At 46.6% G+C, this 23746-nt stretch overlaps 1 protein-coding gene across 5 annotated transcripts in view; it reads right to left on the bottom strand.

The window, feature by feature from the left end:
- RAI14 (retinoic acid induced 14) overlaps nt 1-23746 on the bottom strand; it is a 140347-nt gene that overhangs the window by 43560 nt on the left and 73041 nt on the right. For all 5 annotated transcript variants that reach the window (XM_075328363.1, XM_075328379.1, XM_075328371.1 and 2 more), the window contains 2 exons: nt 11388-11518; nt 1350-1438 (listed from right to left, as the gene is read on the bottom strand). In XM_075328363.1, coding sequence (XP_075184478.1) covers nt 1350-1438; nt 11388-11518 — 220 coding nt within the window. The remainder of the gene's footprint in view (nt 1-1349; nt 1439-11387; nt 11519-23746) is intronic.

Raw genomic sequence — 23746 nt, 5'->3', positions numbered from 1 at the left:
TCAGTCCTGCGGGTCTTATTTCAGAGTCTATTTTTGCTTACCTGCAATGTTAGCTTAAGCCTCTTATCTTTATCATTAGTGGATCTCAGCAGCAGATGAGCTCTAGTGTAACTCCACCCCCCTTCTGTGATTGGCAGCTTTTGTCTATGGAAATGTACACCGAAAGCCTGGTGTGGGCGGGAGCAGCTCTCCCAGCACTGCTACATGGAAAATCTAAAATCTTTCACTGTCAGAACGGCTGCAGCCACTAAGTGATACATCGTTGAACATCTTAGATGAGGTAGCAAAAATCCACTGACAGATTCCCTTTAAATACAAAATTGACTAGAAGAAGATTACACAACTCTTCATTACTATGGATGAGCGATCCCGAATGGTAACGTTTGAGGTTCATAACCAGGAAATCTGGGACACTAACACAAACTTAAAAAAAAAAGTCTGTCGGGGTGCTGTTTGTTTGTTAATAAAGTTTGTTGAAAAGCTGCAGCAGAGCACATGAGGGAGACTGTGAACCTGAATGGAGGGAGAGGCCAGCGCGGAGGGAGAGGCCAGCGCGGAGGGAGAGGCCAGCGCGGAGGGAGAGGCCAGCGCGGAGGGAGAGGCCAGCGCGGAGGGAGAGGCCAGCGCGGAGGGAGAGGCCAGCGCGGAGGGAGAGGCCAGCGCGGAGGGAGAGGCCAGCGCGGAGGGAGAGGCCAGCGCGGAGGGAGAGGCCAGCGCGGAGGGAGAGGCCAGCGCGGAGGGAGAGGCCAGCGCGGAGGGAGAGGCCAGCGCGGAGGGAGAGGCCAGCGCGGAGGGAGAGGCCAGCGCGGAGGGAGAGGCCAGCGCGGAGGGAGAGGCCAGCGCGGAGGGAGAGGCCAGCGCGGAGGGAGAGGCCAGCGCGGAGGGAGAGGCCAGCGCGGAGGGAGAGGCCAGCGCGGAGGGAGAGGCCAGCGCGGAGGGAGAGGCCAGCGCGGAGGGAGAGGCCAGCGCGGAGGGAGAGGCCAGCGCGGAGGGAGAGGCCAGCGCGGAGGGAGAGGCGAGCGAGGAGGGAGAGGCGAGCGAGGAGGGAGAGGCGAGCGAGGAGGGAGAGGAGAGCACAAACCTGAACCAAAACAACTAAATTATGGTCCAACTTGAACTTCTATGGATCCGTTCATCCCTATTCATTACTAAACATAGGACATGTATTTCTATTTACTGACTACAGCACGGTCTGTAGAGACTACACAAGGTTAATTGTGGCCTCTTACCACTGGGAAACATGGGTAAGCAAAGGAGCTGTGCACAAAATGATAAGCAATTATTAAGCATCAGCAAAGTGGCATCATTTTTTCTCCAGATGCATCAGAACAGAGCTCAGATTACAGTACCTGAGAGATCCTGAGCTGCGACATCCACCCCATGGGTCAGCATGACCCTCAGACACTCTGCGTTCCCTTTCATGGCAGCGAGGTGAAACCTAAAAACCAAAAACAAAGTATATTTATTGTGAAGCCCAGAAGCTGCCGTCCGTTCATACAGGGATAACACATATAAAAGTCCTCATGACAAGGGGCGGGCCAGACTACAAACCATCCGCATGTAGTCAGATCCCACAGTCATGTCCGTCCACACTTCGGTCTAGTTCATCAGTCAAATGCGTCCTACCAATGACATGGGGACGGACCGGAGGACTGCAGGATCCGACCACACAGGGATTGTGGCCAGTCTGTGACCAAGGAGAGGATAGACAGTGTACGGGGCACCCAGTTCTGCCATCTTCATACCCAGTCTCAGAATATGGCCACCATCCTCCAAGAATGGAGCAGCAGCAGCTGCACAGCCTTCTCTGCTGGTTTGTTGCAATGTACCAGTGTGGAGCCCGGGATGCTTCGCTCACAGAGCGTTGTCCACACTGGATACAATGTATCACTCTGGAGTCCGGGGTGTTTAGCTCACAGAGCGTTGTCTACACTGGATACAATGTATCGGTCTGGAGTCCGGGATGTTTAGCTCACAGAGCGTTGTCTACACTGGATACAATGTATCGGTCTGGATTCCGGGGTGTTTAGCTCACAGAGCATTGTCTGCACTGGATACAATGTATCGGTCTGGAGTCCGGGGTGTTTAGCTCACAGAGCGTTGTCTACACTGGATACAATGTATCGGTCTGGAGTCCGGGATGTTTAGCTCACAGAGCGTTGTCTACACTGGATACAATGTATCGGTCTGGATTCCGGGGTGTTTAGCTCACAGAGCATTGTCTGCACTGGATACAATGTATCGGTCTGGAGTCCGGGATGTTTAGCTCACAGAGCGTTGTCTATAGTGGATACAATGTATCGATCTGGAGTCTGGGTGTTTAGCTCACAGAGCGTTGTCTATAGTGGATACAATGTATCGATCTGGAGTCCGGGATGTTTAGCTCACAGAGCGTTGTCTATAGTGGATACAATGTATCGATCTGGAGTCTGGGTGTTTAGCTCATAGAGCATTGTCCGCACTGGATACAATATATCAGTCTGGAGTCCGGGCTGTTTAGCTCACAGAGCATTGTCCGCACTGGATACAATGTATCGGTCTGGAGTCCGGGATGTTTAGCTCACAGAGCATTGTCTGCACTGGATACAATGTATCAACTGAGAGCAGGATAGTCTAATATACAGGATTACAATTGGAAAAAAAAAGTGTTTTCATTCACTGACCGCAAGAATAGATCTGGAAAAAGTTATAAAAATAATCATATATCAAAATATATTAGAAAAGTTGTGGAATATTTCCTTTAAAATTGTATAAAACCTGAAAACCCATTACGAGGGCGTCCACATTACATAGAGGCTGATGTTACAGAATTTTCCTAAAGCTTAATGAGGTTGTTCACTACAATTTTTAAAAGTTGGTCCTAAAATAATAGAGAAAGTCGCCTCCTGGACCCGACTATTCCCCTGCACCACCGTCTCGCTGCCTCTTCAAGTGGATGTCAGGTGACCCCTGTGTCCAATCAGCTGCTACAGATTAGTGGACATTCTAAGGCTGAAGAATGAGACTGTTTCTTCTTCAGATTGATTGGCTGCAGGGGTGACATTCTGAGACAGCCGATTGGATGCAGCAGTCACATAACACAAAAATCACATAGACAATGGGAACCGAGCAATTGTGGCACATGCCCATTACCGTTTAAGCCACACAGGGGAATTTGGTGACCCCCATTCTTTGAATTGGTGGAGGGGGGGGGGGGGTGTAACGGTGGGATCAAGAGCAAGCACACGTCTTATATCCTGAAGAGCTTAAGACTACAAGACAGAAGATTACAAGACTCCAACTGCAAAAAATATTCATTACGGAAGATGGAAGTCATCGTCCTTTTGAAGCCTCAATGGATTCTAAAATCCACAGTCTCAGGGGGTCTTCAAGCCTCGTTACAAACGCAAAAGGTAGTTGGGGTCCTTCCAATTCATACGCGGCCGTCCCTCAACTCCTCCGCCCCACAATCTCTTGTGAAATGAATGATCCCTCTAATTTGTCACCCTTCCACCTTGTCTTGGTGGACCCACAACCTTATTCTGAAGGCCTTTAGTAAAATCATCAGGTGTATTGGAAAATATATCAGACTTTCTGGAGAATCGAAGATTTGGCAATGCTACAGACTTTCATCTAGATATTGTTTTTTTCCATGCCTATGTGGGTTTCCTACAAGTAATCTGTTTTTTCAAACATACTCCCAAATCACATTGAGGTTAAAAGGGAATCTATTAGGAAGATAAACTCCGAAAACTGCACATATGGACTGCAGGTCTTTGAAAGCCAACTTCAGGGACACCTTTATCGTTATTTGTTGCTGCACATTGACACCTTTATAGCTTCTATCTGTTGCTGCACTTCAGAGAAATAGGATTTAATTCTTATGCAAATGAGGCTTAAGTGGTCTGAGCGTGACAAAGCGCATCCTCAACCTCTGACTCACGAGGCTGTTTCCCCGCCCAGTATCAACCTCTTTAGTTCGATTGATAGCCCGCTGTCCAATTGCCTAGTGCCTGACATTACACACAGAGTGGCCTATCAATCAATCTAGAGAAGCTGGTCCTTGGCAGAAAGGAAGGGGGGGGGGGCGCGACAACCTCACATAGTGCTCTTCCACACCCACAGCTCTCAAGACCCTTTCTTGGAAGTGCAGCAACAGATTAAAAAATGTAAAGAGGTCAATGGATTTAGCTTTCAAATGCTTACATGCTCGTATATGCAGTTTGGGGTGGATGATCGTATTGACAGATTCCCTTTAATGGAATGCTCCAGGATTAACCATTCATGACCTCTTGGTAGGACAAGTCTTTCTATGTTGTAGTAGCCCATGTTTTTCTTTCCTGACGTTCCGGGTGGATGGAATTTGTGTTTCCAGCATACGATATTGATTAAGGATCTGGGGTAGCGGAGATTTACCGCTGGGAGCTGACCTCCGACACCGCACTGTAATTAGGTCGCGTGAAAGCCAACATTCCTGTATAAACTTTATTTTCTTTTTTTTACCAGTTATGGCCATTTTACACATTCATGCCAAGAAAAGAGGCCAATTACCCTGGCCTGTGCTTTATCAGGAAACGCACTCCAGACGGTGATTAATGAGGTCGGGGAACACGAACGGGCGGTCTCACGATTCAGCGCTGGATGGCGGTCCGGGTACAGGGGCTATGTGCCCTAAAACTACAGGAAAACATTACGGCACGGCCTCAATTAAATATGTACAGCCATTTTTATTCTGTGACCACTAAACTATCTTTATATTGAGCCAATTAATTTATCATTAAAAAGTTAACAAAAATGCTGGTGCTGTAGCAGCTGCAGCCTGACGTTGGGCACTCGGATGAAGCTCCCTTTGTAAAATGGGTGGTGCTGGAAGAGGCGGTGGACAGCACTGGTCACACCGAGCACCTCATTTTTAAAATAATGATTGAATAATACATATTTTATAAAATATAGTGTAACAAAAAGTCTTAGGCTGTGTGCGCACGTTGTGTTTTTTTCCAGCGTTAACGCTGCGTTTTGAACTGCGGCGTTTCAGTGCCAAATTGCATGCGTTCTGCTTCCTCAGTAAAGTCTATGAGAAGTCCGAAAATTCACTGCGCACGCTGCTTTTTTAAAAACGTAGTGTTTTGGATGCCAAAAATCGATGCAAGAAAAAAAAAAAAAAAAAGGAGCGTGTCACTTTTGTGCGTTGCAGCTGCGTTCTCCACCCATTGAAATCAATGATGTGGGTCAAAACGCAAGAAAAATGCACTTGGACTGCATTTTTCTTGCGTTCCACATGCTTTTTTTTCTCTCTCAGTCGGTCTGTCCCTCTCTCTGTCCGTCGGTCGGTCTCTCCCCCTCTCTCATACTCACCGATCACCAGCGCGGCGCTGCACAAAGCTCCGGCGGCTTTTCCTCTTTTGAAAATGCCGGCCGCTCATTATTCTCTCTCATATTCCCTGCTTTCCCCACCCACCGGCGCCTATGATTGGTTACAGTCAGACACGCCCCCACACTGAGTGAAATCTGTCTCACTGCAACTAATCACAGCCGCCGGTGGGCGGGTCTATATCATGCAGTAAAAAAAAAAAAAAAATTAAGAAAAAAAAAAAACAAAAAAACAAAACACGATGTGTGGTTCCCCCCAATTTTGATACCAGCCAGGGTAAAGCTATATGGATGATGGCTGGTATTTTCCTCGTTATGGGGAGCCTTCCAGCCTAACAATATCAGCCAGCGGCCGCCCGGAATTGCCGTATCGATTAGACACGACAGTACCGGGACTCTACCCGACTCATCCCGAATTGCCCTGGTGCGGTGGCAATAGGTGTAATAAGGAATTAATAGCAGCAGCCCATAGCTGCCACTAAGTCCTAGGTTAATCATGGCAGGCGTCTGATACACCCACAATGATTAACCCTTAAGTGAAAGTAAAACAGATACTCCCAAAAAAAGCCTTTATTTGGAATAAAAAAAAAACCAAAAAAACAAACACCATCTTTCACCACTTTATTAATCCCCAAACACCCATCCAGGTCCAACATAATCCACACGAGGTCCCACAACGCTTCCAGCTCTGCTACATGAAGCTGACAGGAGCGGTCACAGACTACGACCGCTCTCGGTCAGCTCCACGCAGCAACTGAAGTGAGCTGCGCAATCAGAGATGACGTCACTCATGCGTTTTGGATTTACACTTGTCCAGTCTGCAAGAGGGTGCGTTTTTTCTGCCCTTGACAGAACGCAGCGTGCGCACATACCCTTAATATCCACTGTCACCTCAAACTTTGCACAAGTTAATAGCGCGAGTAAATAAAACAAATTTTCTAATGTATCCCATCAGACAAATCTGCCTTTTTCTCCACTTATGAGCCATTTCTCTTAGTCCTGCTTCCTGAACTCATTTGCTCTGAAGATGTTCTAAAATCCATCTGGCTCAAGACAAGACAGACAGAGGGGAGATTACAGCTGCCTATGGAGGTCTATAGAGGAGGAGAGAGAGGAGCAGAGTGACAAAGGCAGAAGCACACACAGACTTACAGTTGGTACTGCAGCTTTCTAGTGTTTCTCACCCCAGTACTCAATTCACAGATACACTGCTCAGTACTGCGGTATAAATTACCTCCATGCTGCTTTCTAGTAAGTGTTTATCTCGTACTATGCTGAATTTACATCTACACTGCTAAGTATTCCTGAATAATTACCTCCATGCTGCTTTCTAGTAAGTGTTTATCTCGCACTATGCTGGATTTTCATGTTCACTGCACTGTACTGCTGAATAATTCTACATAATTACTTCCATACTGCTTTCTAGTAAGCGTTTACCTTGTACTATGCTGGATTTACATCTACATTGCTCAGTACTGCGGTATAATTACCTCCATGCTGCTCTCTAGTAAGTGTTAACTAGCACTCTGCTGGATTTACAGCTACACTGCTTAATATTGCTGTAAAAATTAGTGTATAAAATTTTTACCACCCTATTTCTTGTTAAATAATCACGTCCATGCTGTTTTCTAGTAAGTGTTTATCTAGCACTATGCTGGATTTACATCTACACTGCTCAGTTCTGCTGTATAAATTACCTCCATACAGCTTTCTAGTAAGTATATATCTCGCACTATGCTGGATTTACAGCTTCACTGCTCAGTAGTGCTGAATAATTACATCCATGCTGCTTTCTAGTAAGCGATTACAGCATATTATGCAGATTTTCATGTTCACTACTTGGTACAGCTGTATAATTACTTCCATAATGCTTTCTAGTAAGTGTTTATCTCGCATTAGAATAGATTTTCATGTTTACTGCTCAGTACTGGTGCACAATTACCTCCATGCTGCTTTCTAGTAAGTATTTATTGTGCACTATGCTGGATGTACATCTACACTGCTCAGCACTGCTGTATAATTACCTATATGCTACTTTTTAGTAAGTGTTTATCATGCACTATGTTGAATTTTCATGTTTACTGCTCAGTTTTGCGGTAAAAATACCTCCATGCGGCTTTCTAGTAAGTAAATATCTTGTACTATGCTGCATGTACATCTATACTGCTCAGCACTGCTGTAGAATTACCTCCATGCTGCTTTCTAGTAAATGTTTATCTCACACTATGCTGGATTTTCAGGTTCACTGCTCTGTACTGCTGTATAATTATACATAATTACCTCCATGCTGCTTTCTAGTAAGCGTTTACCTTGTACTATGCTGGATTTACAGCTATACTGCTCAGTATTGCTGTATAATTACCTCCATACTGCTTTCTAGTAAGCGTTTCTCTCATATTATGCTGGATTTTCATGTTCAATGCTCATTTCTGCTGTATAATTACCTCCATGCTGCTTTCTAGTAAGCGTTCATCTCGCCCTATGCTGGATTTACATCTATACTGCTCAGTTCTGCTGTATAAATTACCTCCATACAGCTTTCTAGTAAGTATATATATCTCGCATTATGCTGGATTTACATACTTACTAGACAGCTGTATGGAGGTAATTTATACAGCAGAACTGAGCAGTGTAGATGTAAATCCAGCATAATGCGAGATATATCTACACTGCTCAGTACTGTTGTATAAATTACCTCCATGCTGCTTTCTAGTAAGTGTTCATCTCGCACTATGGTGGATTTACATCTACGCTGCTCAGTACTGTTGTATAAATTACCTCCATGGTGCTTTCTAGTAAGTGTTCATCTCGCACTATGGTGGATTTACATCTACACTGCTCAGGTCTGCTGTATAAATTACCTCCATGATGCTTTCTAGTAAGTGTTCATCTCGCACTATGGTGGATTTACAGCTACACTGCTCAGTTCTGCTATATAAATTACCTTTACGCTGCTTTCTAGTAAGTGTTATCTTGCACTATGCTGGATTTACATCTACACTGCTCAGTACTGCTGTAAAAATTAATGTGTGTAAAATTTTCACAACTCTATTTACAAGAAACGGAAATGTCTGGTGTCACAGAAAGAAAAATACAAATGATAATAAACTATGATATTTAAATCAGAATCTACACAGAATAGGGGAGGATCAGCCCCATCAAATGACAGAGCTAGTCCTCTGTGGCAATTATCACTGCAGATCCACGGAGGATCAGCCGCGAGTTCCTGTAGAAGACGTCACAATATTTTTCCAACACATGAACAAAGCTTATTGTATTTCTAATATGCTTTTATTTGGATTCTTCACCATTTGGATGCGTTGCGTGCGGCTCACGGTCACTCGTTTCGGTACAGATCCAGTCCGACTCTCCGTTATGAAGCGGCTGCGATGTATCGGGTGTAGACAACGCTCTGTGAGCTAAACATCCCGGTGCAGAAATTAAGCATGAGGGGCCCGATTCATCAAGCCTTGGATTCTGTATGGTCTTCTCAGTCTGTGCGTTTCGCCAAAAAGACCTTTCGCGGAACCTTACGTGGTCCAAATTTTGAAACTTTTCAAAAAGTGTTTTACGCCAATTTCCTGGTGGAAACGCTTTGATGAATGACCCCCAAAACGGGCAAAGAACGAAACCGCCAAAGCTGTACGGTAAAGATAGCAAAAAGAAAGTCGGAATCCTGGGGATCGGATGGTGGAGACCCGCAAGAACCGGAGGAAGCATCGGCACCGCCGCAGTATCTGTAGAGATGTGGCCGCCGTCTTAGGTCCTAATGCTTTCCCTCCTCCTCTCTAACACTTGTTTAGTGATGCTGAAGTCCCGCCCCTGCCCAGGAACTCCCGGCTCCTCCCAATACAGCCCCCGCCCAGGAACTCACGGCTCCTCCCAATACCGCCCCCGAGGAGCCGGCTTTTGGTAAAGTTTCAGGAATGTCTCGGCAAGTTTAAGACAACTGCCTGAAGGATTAAAGACATTTTGCTTTTTAATGCACTCTTTTGGGGAGGTGCAGCAGCCAAAAATACGCAATTCCGGCATTTTGAGTTTTTCTTTAGTGTATGGGTTAAATAATTTCATATTTTGAAAGGTTTATGATTGCCTCAAACACGAAACGTGCGTCGCCCCCTCTTCATTAGTGGCGCCATGCGAGGAAGCGTTCTAGAATGTTACACCAGAAATGGCCAACATGTGGTTACCTTCTTCAGGGTGGATATATGAGTGTAGTAAAATATAGATCTAATATTCCTGACCAGGGCTGGAGTACGGCGAGCAGCGCAGGACGCTTTATGATCGTAGTTACTGCTATATGAGTCAGCTGGATGTCATTAATACCCGTGACGGTGATCGCAGGGTGACATTTTTGTGGTCGATTTACAGAATGTCAACATTTCACGACGATGCCCCAGCGACCACAGGATTTACAAGATGTTCTGTTTACCGCATAGGATTAACACCTACCGGAAAAGAAAGTCATGGGGCAACTAAAGGGGCGCGGCGGCCCAAGACAGACAACCAGGGGGCGCTCTAGCCACAGACAAATCAGGGTGGGGCGCTCCCGCCAGAGACAGGAAACCAGGGGGCGCTCTGGCCTATGACAGACAATCAAGGTGCACTCTGACCAGAGAGACAACCAGGGGGTGGTCCCGCCAGAGACAGGCAACAAAGGGGGCGCTCTCCCGCCAGGAATAGACAACCAGAGGGGGGTGCACCCGCCAGAAACAGACAACCAGAGGGGGGTGCACCCGCCAGAGACATCTATGGGATAGGTTCTAAAATGTCCGATTAAAGCGAAAGCTGAATGGAGGTATGGACGCAGCGTCCGGGCACTCGGCAGGTCACACTTCCCGCACGGAGTGTGATCAGTAGCAGCTTCTGGACCGGTCTGTGTCCTCAGCGCATTGAGATTTGGCCTAAAGGTGAAACCCTCAGTTTCCATGTTGCGGCTAATAACCGTGTGTACAAGGATCATCCCACACCCGATCATCTCTCATTACACTAAATCCAGAATGTTGTAAATCTGCAGGAATTCCCCTGAGCTGATAAACTGCTCCGAACACAGGCGGCTCTGTGCGGGACATTCACACAAGGAGGTGCCATATATCACCCCGACAACATCCGGATTACACAGGTATGGAAGGTTCACCGACACCCAAGGCTATGATGCAGTTATCATAAAAAGTCCTGTATTTTCCAGAGCTGCGCTCACTATTCTGCTGGTGCAGTCACTGTGTACAGACATTACATTACTGATCCTGTACTGATCCTGAGTTACCTCCTGTATTATACTCCAGAGCTGCACTCACTATTCTGCTGGTGCAGTCACTGTGTACATACATTACATTACTGATCCTGAGTTACCTCCTGTATTATACTCCAGAGCTGCACTCACTATTCTGCTGGAGCAGTCACTGTGTACAGACATTACTGATCCTGAGTTACCTCCTGTATTATACTCCAGAGCTGCACTCACTATTCTGCTGGTGCAGTCACTGTGTACATACATTACTGATCCTGAGTTACATCCTGTATTATACTCCAGAGCTGCACTCACTATTCTGCTGGTGCAGTCACTGTGTACATGCATTACATTACTGATCCTGAGTTACCTCCTGTATTATACTCCAGAGCTGCACTCACTTTTCTGCTGGTGCAGTCACTGTGTACATACATTACATTACTGATCCTGAGTTACCTCCTGTTTTATACTCCAGAGCTGCACTCACTTCTCTGCTGGTGCAGTCACTGTGTACACATACATTACATTACTGATCCTGAGTTACCTCCTGTATTATACTCCAGAGCTGCACTCACTTTTCTGCTGGTGCAGTCACTGTGTACATACATTACATTACTTATCCTGTTTTTACTCCAGAGCTGCACTCATGATTCTGCTTGTTAACAGTGAGAGAAAATAAATTGTTCATATGAGCACTGCAGAAGCAGCAGAGTAGTGTACGAGAGACAATATACACACAATAATACACAAGTTCTTGTTACACACGGATCAGGTCACACACACAGTATGGAGCCCCATGGTCACTTACGCGGTTTTGCCCTCACAGTCCAGCTTGGTGGCCACCACTCCTTTCTTCCCCAGCAGAGCTGACACTTTGTCCAGTTCCCCATGGTCCACGGCTTGTAGCAGACGCTCGTCGTACTTGTTCCATTCATTAGTCTGCAACAGAAGATTGGTACGTTAGGGGTTAACACAATCCGTACAATCCATCATTATATAAAGGCTGGTGTACCTGGCACCCCATACACATCATTATAACATAGGGCAGATCCGCAGTGATTAGGTCCATGGCAGAAGTGTGAGGGGAGAGCACGGACCCCCGGCACCGCGCCACATTCCCCATACATTACACACATACATTATGCAATGGAGGCAGCACAGAGCACTTAAGCAGAGATGGAATAAGACGAGAACATAGACGTCTCCTTAGATATACCTGTATGTACTGATGGAGGCTGTGTAATGTCCGGCTCTAACATAAAGGCTATGCAAGTGGAGGCTCCATGGGGCCCAGAAATCACCCCTCCTGGATGCCCTGCTATTAGTCCCTACATTATATATTTGTATATGTATGTACCCAGTTAAGACAAGGGGCACTGTAATGGGCACAGCAATAGGGCAATGCGTCACTCAATGAGACACTACTGCTCCCATTATAGGGACTTGTCATTTTTATGGGCCTCAGTGTCTGTGGCTACTTTGGGGGCACTGTTCCTGGTATGAGGGGCAACATGGCTGTCCCTACATAAGGCACCGATACGGGTACTGCGAGTGTCCCTAATACAGGGGTACTTAGTTACTGTTAAGGGGACAGTGTGGTTGTTACTAGTAGGGAGGGATATATGGATGTGATTATTGTGGGGGCACGAAGAATATTCATAATTTAAAGGAGTACACTGACTACCACTATTTTGAGAGGGGGTACTGAGGGGGTCACTACTGTCATGTGCATTAGATGGGGGTGATTGCATGCTGAAGTAGGTGTGTTTATATACTTAGTTTGTCCTGTATGTACACATTTTGGTTGTATATACTGTACATGTGTGTACATACAAGTACACACCACAGGGATCTTTATTCCTTGTCTTGCTATACGCCTCCTACTCCCCTCCTCCCCCGGATGACAGGATGACACTCCACAGACCCCTCACCCTCTCTCAGGGATCTGCCCGCCTTCAGCTCATGACATGTTCCTGCTCTTTTGCAGCCGTCACCTCACAGCTGAGATACGTCCCAATGTTCTGATGGATGGTAATCACATACGGTGTATACCGGCCTAATGTTCCCATGGAAGGAGCGACTATCGTCAGTATGTCCCAATTAACAAGGGTCCTAATCTTCCGGCACAAGCTCGTTAAATTTGTTTTTACAAACACTGGATGACTACTAATCTGGCTGCAAACAGACTCGTCATTGAGTTTTCCCAGAGTCCTGGATTTTACCTGATTACAATGTTGGCGCACACGGGATCCCCTTAAGTAAAACAGTAGATAAGCCAAAACACCCTTTAGGGTATACTTGTCCCCTCTTCGAAAATGAAAGGAGAGATCTCCCAGATTCCTGGAAGTGTTGACGAAACACCAGTGTGCTATCAAATCTTCCCCTTAATGGTTTCTTCTATGGAGGTTATAATACCTATGAAGGCGTTATGGCTAAGGAAAGAAAAAACAAAAACAAAAAAAAAACAACAACAACAAAAAAAAAAAAAAACACTACACCTCTCCCACCTTCTAATAATGAGATGACTCTGCTCATTCTACCTCAGTCTATACAGCAAAGCGGTTGAATGATCTGTAGAAAGCAGGATGGTTTCTTCTGTGGAGGGGAAATTACCTATGGGTCATGGCTACAGGAAATAAATTACTACACCACTCTCCCACTTTGTAATAATGAAATTACTCTGCTTATTCTGTCTCAGCCTATACAGCAAAGTTGATGAGCGAGCTGCAGAAAGCAAGATGGTTTCTTCTGTGGAGGTTAAATTACTGATGAAGGTGTCATGGCTATGAGGAAAAAAAAAACACATAACACCCCTCACCCACCTAATAATGAGATTACTCTGCGCATCCTACCTCAGTCTATACAGCAAAGCGGTTGAATGATCTGTAGAAAGCAGGATGGTTTCTTCTGTGGAGGGGAAATTACCTATAAAATGGTGATAGCTACAGGGGAAAAAAAAAAAAAAAAAAAAAAATAGTACACAACTCACCCACTTTCTAATAAGGAGATTACTCTGCTCATGCTACCTGAGTCTATGCAGCAAAGTTGATGAGCGATCTGTATAAAGCAGGATGGTTTCTTCTGTGGAGGGGAAACAATTCTAAAACCACTCACCCACCTTTTAATTATGAGATTACTCTGCTCATTCTGCCTCAGTCTATACAGCAAAGCTGATAAGTGAGCTGTAGAGAGCAGGAAATGTCAGGCTATTGTGTACTCTAGTGGGCAGTGTGAGCATTGCAACTTTTAATTCTGTAAATGGTTTTCTGGATTTTGATACAGAGGACCTATCAAAATCAAATCAGTGGTAATCCAACACCCATTTTTTAGCAGGTTTTGGGACAGCCAGAAGTAACAGTGCAAGGAGTCAAAAGGTCCCAGCTCCGAACATTGTTTAGTGGACACCTATTCACTTCAATAGGAGCCAAGCTGCAGTACCTGAGAATGGTCACTACACGGAGCTGTGGTGTTCCAGCTTCATAGGATTTATTTTTCCGGATGCAGAGGGCCCAGGTAATGGCCGATCGGTGATGCCACATGCCAGATCCCCATCAATCTAATATTGATGACCAATACTAACTATAGGACATCAAAGTCTTGGACAATCCCTTTAAATTTTGACATTCTCTGATACCATCCCTTGAAGAGACGAGACCCAATCAGGGTTGAAACTTTGGATAAAAGAATAATAAAAATCAGTAGCTCCAAGATGAAACGTCTGGAAACCAGAACAGCTTTGAAGCAGCTGTGTGTACGGCGCAGCCTTGTACATCTCCATTACCCGGCCCCGGCCAGAGGAAACGACTTGTGTGGTTTCTGCCAATAAAATTTGAGCAATTTTTGGGTTTGGGAGACTTGTGTGCACATGATGTCCAGGTTTCCTGCTGCAGAAAGTTTATTTGAGGTAAGTTATTAACGACTGGAGCGTTTCACGGGCTGGTCCGGACCAGAATCCGGGATGGAAGCAATTATCCATTTATTCGGATGTTTCCATGCATACCTGCGGCAGGGACTATTTTACGACCATGGACCATGGCATTCATGATCATAAATAATATCGGAGGAGTCAATGTTGGTGTATCCTGAGAAATCGAGATCACCAGGCTCTTACTGGGGCATGCTTAGGATAGGTCATCAAGATCCGAATGTTGGGGGTTCCACGCGCGAGACCCAAACCAAATCAGTATGGCTCCATATACTTTTGTAGGCTCAGTTCTCAGTATTTCAGCTCAGATCCCATTCACTTTAATAGGAGCTGAACCCCAGCACCAGAGAGCGGTCACTACACCGTACGGGTACGTCCCTGCTATTTCGGGTACATTTCCAGATTGTCAGGAGTATCAGGTTTCGAACCTACCCTAGCGAAAAGCCATCAATATCCTGAACAAGTCTTGAAGTGTTGCTCAAACAATAGGCTGTTTTCTGCAACTTAGCAGTATAGAATGGGACAGTACTAGCAGAGTCATCTCATCACAAGGTGGACGACTTGACGATCGCTCTAATGTACTGGCGGAGGTCTCCAAACAGGAAAACACTATACACAACAATTCAGATCCCATTCTGGGGGCCTCGTAATTTCAGTGCTATACCAAACACAAAGATCTGCCAATGGAAGAAGTCTAAATGAATTCAGAAGACCAAAGTAGACCTTAAGGACTCAGATTTTGCTTCTGACCATTCCCAAACATGAGAAGGCTTCCATAAAGGGTATTCGTATCATGGAGGCTGGCGTGAAGTATTCAGGGAATTTTTATCTTCTCCAAAGCAAAGTCATAACCAAGTTCTCCATCACCAGGGGCAAATAATCACCCAACTGCCCTAGACCTGTATACGAATACGATGGCCAATACAGAGTGATTGGTTGGCACTTCCCTGTTAAGGGTGCAGACCTTACCAACCCAGAGCTATGCCACAAAGCCTGTGTGGACCTATCCTCTCAGACATGAAACTAGGAGATGAGAAGTTCTTCCAGGAGCTGGACCTACTTTCCTGTACCACAATGTACTAGCAGGGGAGTCCTTTGTTTTCACTGTGGGACCAATTTATGTCCTATGCCCTAGTACACATGGTCCATCTTCTAGAAGCTCTAAAGGGTAGGCGTAAACAAAGACACTTCAGTCCTTTTGATGGACTAAGAGGTTCCTTGAGGGACCATCCAAGAAAGGTTATTAATAAAAAAAAATACCTAAATTGATTTACCAAAAAGCATGGCATTGGCTTCCTTCGATAGCAGGAATCCCCCTCTACGGTTTACAACGCAGATGACACCTAACTTGGGAACCAAAAATTGGAGAAACTCAAGAGAAAATAGACCCTTCATCCAATTCTTACTCTACCAACGTCTTCTGGATGCAGAGAACCAAGGAGCCATCTAACCAACTAAGGACTGTTTAAGGGGGTATAGTAGATGTGGGTCTGCATGTATCTTAAGAATGGGCCCTGTCTCACGTCAGATGTTTCTATTAGGACACCAAAGGCAAAATTTGACCGTGAATTTGTAAGAAAAAACGAGTTCAGACTGTGCCCCAAACGACCTCTGGCCCGGTGGCCGGTCACCCTTCCTGGGAATCTTGTCTAGTCCTTGCATACTTGACATTCCTCACATATACCTGTGTTTTTTATCTGGATGGTAAACACGGCTCGAATAATAATTAATACCAAACACACAGGGACACTTGAGACCAGGAGGAGCCACATTCTCTGGCAGAGGTTACCTGCGCTGCAAGTGGCCGGCTGAGATCCCGAAAAAATTCCTGGTGACAGCTGCGCGAAGCCTGGCAGGCAGGTCACATATTTATGGCATTAATGGATAACTAGACGAGATGTAAAAAGTTATTACCCCCGGCGGACTGAAATTATACTGTGAGGTGGAACATATTGTAACCGGTCCAACATTTCAAAGTGGCAATCCGGTCTTACTAAATAGAAAAAAAAAAAAATTTTGATTTCCAAATGTCTATCAATAAGATCTTGATTAAAACTTCCCCTCTCATCTAAACTGCGTAAGGAGAGACCTGTCAATCAAAAAAAACGGATTGGGCGGGATGAGGACCCACTCTGGTGGTGACTGGTCTCATTCCGAATTCCGGTTTGAACTAGGTTTTCATAAATATTTGCTATTAGGTAGCACATCCCCGATTCATTCCTGGGAGTTGTAGTTGAGGCTTGCCACAGATGGCAACCGTAGAGCCAACTGTGGAGAACCAGCACAGGTCTAGGAGGCAAGTATCTATTTTCTCACCTCCCTGGGACCAGTTGTCCTGTAGAAAACGTCCCTTTTAATAAGCCAAAATCCCATATCTGATAGTGTATAAACCTACAGGGTCTAGTCTGTAAAGGAGGCTGCGCTCTCTTCCCCTCTCACAGCGGTAAGTCTCAGCCTCATGTTAAGCATTAATACATCCATTTATCCATCAGTTATGTGGCAAAAATCTGGTCTATGTAGCTGAACCTTAGGAATCTCAACAAATGCTAAACGACAGCATTTTTCGGGTGCCTCAAAAATTGGATACAAAACACGGAATACTAAGATGGGCTTTGGATATCGAAATCCTAACATTTTCATAGGCTCCATTGTATATATGACAATGTAGTTTTGAAAAACTCAGAGTCCAGTCTGTAAGTGAGGCGGCTCTATCTTCCCCTCCCACAGCAAGAAGTCTCAGCCTCATCTCAAACAGTAACAGAACCAACCATTCATCGGAAATGTGGTAAAAATCTAGTAAATGTAGCTGAACCTTAGGAATCTCAACCAATGCTAAACATCGCCTCACACAGAAGTGACATTTTTCAGGTGCCTCAGTATTCCGTGTTTTGTATCCAATTATTGAGGCACACGAAAAATGTCACTTCTGTGCGAAGCGACGTTTAGCATTGGTTGAGATTCCTAAGGTGCAGCTACATATACTAGAATTTTACCACATATCCAATGAATGGTTGGTTCTGTTAATGCTTGAGATGACCCTGAGACTTTGCGCTGCGAGAGGGGAAGATAGAGCAGCCTCATTTACAGACTCTGAGCTTTTCACAACTACATTGTCATATATACAGTGGAGCATATGAAAATGTTACGATTTCAGTGTCCGAATCCCATCTATTTAGCATTCCTTGTTTTGTATCCAATTATTAAGTAAATGGGCTTCGGACACTGAAATGGTAACATTTTCATAAGCTCCACTGTATATATGACAATGTAGCTGTGAAAAGCTCAGAGTCCAGTCTAAGTGTGGCTGCTCTTTCTTCCCCTCTCCCAGCGCAAAGTTTCAGCCTCATCTCAACATTAAAGGGAACCTGTCATCAGAAATTTAGCTATAAACCTAAAAGTTTCCCCCTCTGCAGCTCCTGGGCTGCATTCTAGAAAGCTTCCTATAGTTTTTGTGGCCCCTTTTATTCCAAAATAAAATACTTTATAAACTTGTACCTTTTCTTATGCAAATTTCTTTAATCGTCCATGGGGGCGGGCTGCCTGATGTACGTTGCTGTCCTCCTGCCGATTTACGCCGCCCCCGAACGCTGAATTTCAAACCTCAGGACGACGCCCCTGGGCGCCCGTGGTCCCGCGCATGCGCTGTGCTACTGTAGCGGTGCCGTGCACTGCGTACACGTGTGACCGCTGGTGACGCTTTGCGCGGGCACCGACTGCTCCTCCCATCTATTTCCTGCTGCTGAGCAGGATGGGAAGGAGGTGACGTCCGGTCATCTGGCCAGCGAGCAGAACGCTGGAGGAATAGGCGAAAGTGCGGTCACGAGGTTATGGGCGGCACATGCTGATGACACTCATAGCGCCGCCCATAACCTCGTGCCCGCGCAAAGAGTCACTAGCGGTCACACGTGCACGGCACCGCTACAGTAGTGTCGCGGGCGGGGAGGAGGGTGTCAAGGCTGCGCTTTACCACTGCTCGGGTCCGGCCGCCGCTGCTCTGCGGCTACTGCTGCTCGGTGGCTCGAGCGATAGGCCGGATCCCGGGGACTCGAGCGGCGCTCCTCGCCCGTGAGTGAAAGGGGTGATTTGTTGGTGGGGGATTTGATTAATGTCCGTGACGCCACCCACGGTTGTGGTGATTGTGTGGACACCACCGCTGCTCTGTCTGGGGATCCCGGGAGTGGTGGTATGGAGCAGCTAGATGTTGGTTTGCCCCTCCGTGGGTAGGGGTTTGGTGGTCCCGGGGCCCGATGACGGGGGTTAGGGTAGTGGACAGGCAGGTTATGGGGCCTGTGGAGGTGCAGGGACGCAGGGGCAGCGCTGTGCCGCACGGCACGGAGGTACTCACTCAGCCCAAGGATGAGGACACAGTTCACGGTAAACAAACGGCTGGTTGGACGGGTCCCTCGGACGGCTGCGGTGTAGATGTTCCCTGCACCTAGAAACGGTTGATGGTAGCGATGGATTCCCACCGGTAACCCGCTCCCCAGCTTTGATATGAGCCGGAGGAGCCCCTCTCTTGCCCGCAGGCGCTGGCCCTGGGAAACTGGTGCCTTGGCGGTGGCGGTGTCTCCCCTTCACGGTCGGACTGTTGCCTTCAATCGGGACTTTGCTGCTGGGAGACCCGGAGGTCCCCTTCACTGGACGGATTTGGCAAATTACGGCGACTCCTAGCCTTGCCGGGATCCGAAAGGCCCCTGCCACTGGTGCTGGCCTCTCTTTGTATACCGCTCCGGTACTGCCGGGCCACCACCCGTCCACGGTCCTTTCGGCAACGTCCGATCAGCCTCTCCTGCAGACGGTCACCGCCGTCTGCCAACCTTGCTGTCTCAGTCCGGGGCACACACCCGGACCAACTTCAGGCTCTGTTGTTGTCACTTTTCTCCTTTCACTACTTTCCCTCCTACTTCCGCCTCCGAAACTCATCTTCACTGTTTACTCCTTCACTTCCCTAGCTTAACTCCTTACTCAAGCTCTGCCTGAGCTAAACTGCCTGGTGTTCCCGCCTCAAGGGCTGTGAACTCCTCGGTGGGCGGAGACCAACCGCCTGGCTCCACCCCCTGGTGTGATCATCAGCCCCTGGAGGAGGGCAACAAGGATTTGTGTTCTGACCTTGGTGTGCCTGCAGGGAATGTGGGGTGTGTGGTGGTGTCATGACCTGTGACCCCTGGCTTGCCCAGGGCGTCACAGTAGCACAGCGCATGCGCGGGACCACGGGCGCCCAGGGGCGGCGTCCTGAGGTTTGAAATTCAGCGTTCGGGGGCGGCGTAAATCGGCAGGAGGACAGCAACGTACATCAGGCAGCCCTCCCCCATGGACGATTAAAGAAATTTGCATAAGAAAAAGGTACAAGTTTATTAAGTATTTATTTTGGAATAAAAGGGGCCACAAAAACTATAGGAAGCTTTCTAGAATGCAGCCCAGGAGCTGCAGAGGGGGGAACATTTAGGTTTATAGATACATTTCTGATGACAGGTTCACTTTAAAGAACCAACTATTCATCGGTTATGTGGCAAAAATCCAATTTATATAGCTGAACTTTAGGAAACGCAACCAATGATAAACATCGCCTCCCACAGAAGTGACTGCATTTCACTGGTGCCTCAATAATTGGATACAAAACGAGGAATAATTGTCTTCGGATACCAAAATTCTAACATTTTCATATGCTCCACTGTATATATGACAATTTAGCTGTGAAAAGCCGAGTCCAGTCTGTAAATGAGGCTGCGCTTTCTTCCCCTCTCACAGCGGGAAGTCACAGCCAGATCAAACACCGATTACAGTCATCAAAATGTAGAAGAAAAAAAAAAAAAAAATCTAGTCTAACTAAAGCTTAGGAAAATCCATCTACTACCGACGTGACTATTTAGTAATAGCCTTAATTAGTGGAAGCAATATACGGAACGTGAAGTGGCACGGCTGCCAATCTATTAAAATCCTAATATTTTCATATTCGAGGCATCCCCTCCTGTATATTTCACATTGGAGCCACTATGTGAATAGCTCAGAGACTAATTGATATAAGGCTGCTCTTTCTACCCTCTCGCAGCGGAAAGTCCCAGCCTAATCTTAACAGTGTCTTCTCGGAGCCATATCCTACATTTCACCGATTCTTCTTACAATTTTCAGTACTAGACCTCACCGCTCGGCATCACTACAATACTGGATTATTTTCAGATTTCGCTCCAGATAAGTGAATATTGCCATACTTCCTCAGCTGTAATAACAGTAGATATGGATGTAGTCAGCGTGACTGCCAGGGATTCCATCTTCTATCCCCGGCATATTCCAGTACATGTGGCAATGGTTTTGTAGCTTATGTCTGGAGCCGTGAATCATCTGTAACAAATGTGCTGTAATGGGTGGGGATGAGAATGGAGAAGAGTCCCTCGGAGAGCCATAACTCACAAGCAGGGAGCTCTCTGGTGACATCCAGGCTATGAAACCTAGCGGGGGAAGGATGATTTACGCAAAACACTGCAGTTCAGACAAAGGGCACATTTAACATGTTGTATGCCATTAAGTCATACGAGAACTCAGACACTAATGGATCCTACAAACCAAGCCTAAGCTCTACTTAGGAACGTAGGTGCCACCATTGAGGGGGTTATCCAGAACACCCTTACACGAGGTTACAATGGGCATTTTGGTACGATGGTGCCACCATTGAGGAGGTTATCCAGAACACCCTTACACGAGGTTACAATGGGCATTTTGGTACGATGGTGCCACCATTGAGGAGGTGTAATGCAAGTCACTACTTACGCATAGTTCAGATGGAAGAGTAGTCAGGCAAGCTGGGGTCTGGTAACAGGAGGACACATATGGCTACAGGGAGTACACAGAAGCATAGTCAGGTCACAATCCGAGGGTCAGAATACCAGGAAGGCATGTAATCGATTTAGGGAGAAAAGTGAGACATGGTCAAGTAACAGTCCAAAGTCAAAAGCCAGGTGGTCACGACAGGAGCAGGGAGCTGGCAGAGATGAGTCAAACAACAGTCCAGGATCAGGAAAAAAAAAAAAAAAAAAAAAAAGAAGAATACTTGCAGGTCAACAGCACAACTACAGAACCAGAGAGTACGACTGGCGAGATTCTGGGAGAGCATGCTCAGTAAAGAAGCAGAGCAATTACCAGGAAGGAGGAACACCTGAGCAATCAGCACCTCCCAGAACCAACATGAATCCTGAGCCGTCAATCAACCTACCAACTCAGTAGCTCAGGAAAGCACAGAAAAGCACCTCCTAATGTGCAAGATGCTCTGCACAGAGGAATCGTGTCACTGCCAGCTCAGTAGTCCAGGAAAGCGGAGCAGAGCTTCTCCTAGTGTGCAAGATGCTCTGCACAGAGGAATTGTGACAGGAGGGTTCTCCAGAACACTTGCCATGAGATTACGATGGGCATTTTGGAACAATGGTGCCACCATTGAGGGGGGGGGGGGGGGGTGTTTCTCCAGAACACCTGCCGTGAGATTACGATGGGCATTTTGGAACGATGGTGCCACCTTTAAGGGGGGGTTCCCCAGAACACCTACCGTGAGATTACGACGGGAATTTTGGAACAATGGTGCCACCAATGATGCAGGTTTTCCAGAAGACTTTTCAGGAGATTACGGTGGGCATTTCGGAATGACGCAGATGAAGGATCAGAAACTTCCAACAACCCCAGTATCGTTCTTAAGGACGACACCATGAGTATAATGACCACACATGAATCACTGGGTCCCTGCTAATCATAACCTCCTGGTCCTGACTCCACACAGACCAAGAAATGCCCATTTTACCAGTTACTGGCTGACGCCCATCATCAAAGTGACTAGCAATTGGGTAGCTGAGTGGATTTTTCCTGCCATTTCTGCTATGCCGTGATAGGATCAGTAGGCAAAGACAAGTTAGGACAAGGTATGGGTCATAACAGGAGGCATGGGGGATGGATCACGGTCATTGCTTCTTATATTTTCCAAATTTGGCGGTCAACATTTTCCAATCAATATTCCTACAGCACCCCAAGAGGTAAAATGAGGAATTACACTGTCTATTGCAATCTACAGACCTATGTAATGCTGGGTCCTCCAAGTCAAGAGACGCTTTGGCCCAACTGATTGACATAGGTCCCAATGGATGGACCACTATATGGGCTCATTCAGACATCGGTTTGAGGACGGAATTCAACGCACAAACACTCTACAGGTCTCCTGATCCGGCTCCATAGCCTCGATTATATTTTTATAAGGCGGTGGAGTTCGGGTTAGGAGACCTGAGTATCAGTCCGTGAATGAAGACCAAGAAGAGAAGAGCAAATTCTCCAAATTAAGAAGAGCTCAACCCAGATTTGCCTTTAATCCAGAGTCGGGTAATATATGATTTTCATTAGGTTTCTAGGAGGTCTATAATCTGTGGGGAGATCTTACAGGCCAGATAAGATTTACAGTAATGTAGCACTTAGTATTTTTACAATATCAGTTGAGTATATGGATAGCCCCCAAGGAGCCATGGAGTTGGCCCTTAAATACACAGCGTAGTCCTTAAGGGACCTGCCTAATGGAAGCCGTGGATTAACTTCTGCCCCAGACGTCCCAGGAGGATCGGGGTCAGGGCGGACGTCTGTCCGGCCACATCTCCCACAGATGATTCCTGTTACACACTGAAGTTGACTTCTCTTGACACTTATTCTAAGGAGTCTGGAAATCTCCTCAAGTCGTCCATGCGCTGACCCAAACCCCCCGCCTCGAAATGAGGAAGCCAAATAAGGCGAATAACGAGAACGTGAAGACCACGACGTCTGGTATAGAACAAATGGATACAGGTTTTCTAGAACACATGACTCAGGCATATGGCCGGGATCCATTAAGGTCTTGATTGTTGTGATGGTGAAATGTGACGTAATGGACGGCGGTCTCGGGATAGAGCTGACATACGCCGGCTCCAGTGAGGACCATCTGGCAGGTCATTAAAGGATGGGAGCGTCAGAGCAAACAAACAGTCCAGTATTCAAGAAGTAATCGGGAAAGTGTCCTCACACGACTTCACGTTGACAATAAACCATTGTGTCCGGGGTCGGAAAGGAATTTTCTGTAAAACCAGACCGTATAGTCACCAGTGGCAGCGTTTACACAAGAATGCTAAGAAAGGCGGCAGCATTCGCGCCAGAACATCCGCCGACCAGGGGCAGCGGTCACACCAGACCGTACAGTGACCAGCGGCAGCGTTTATACAAGACTGTGCAAAGTAAGGAGGCAGCGT

This window comes from Anomaloglossus baeobatrachus, chromosome 1 (genome assembly GCF_048569485.1).
Source record: "Anomaloglossus baeobatrachus isolate aAnoBae1 chromosome 1, aAnoBae1.hap1, whole genome shotgun sequence".
Lineage (NCBI taxonomy): Eukaryota > Metazoa > Chordata > Amphibia > Anura > Aromobatidae > Anomaloglossus > Anomaloglossus baeobatrachus.
The sequence above is the reverse complement of the archived record's forward strand: the minus strand, read 5'-3'. Positions and strand labels throughout refer to the sequence as shown.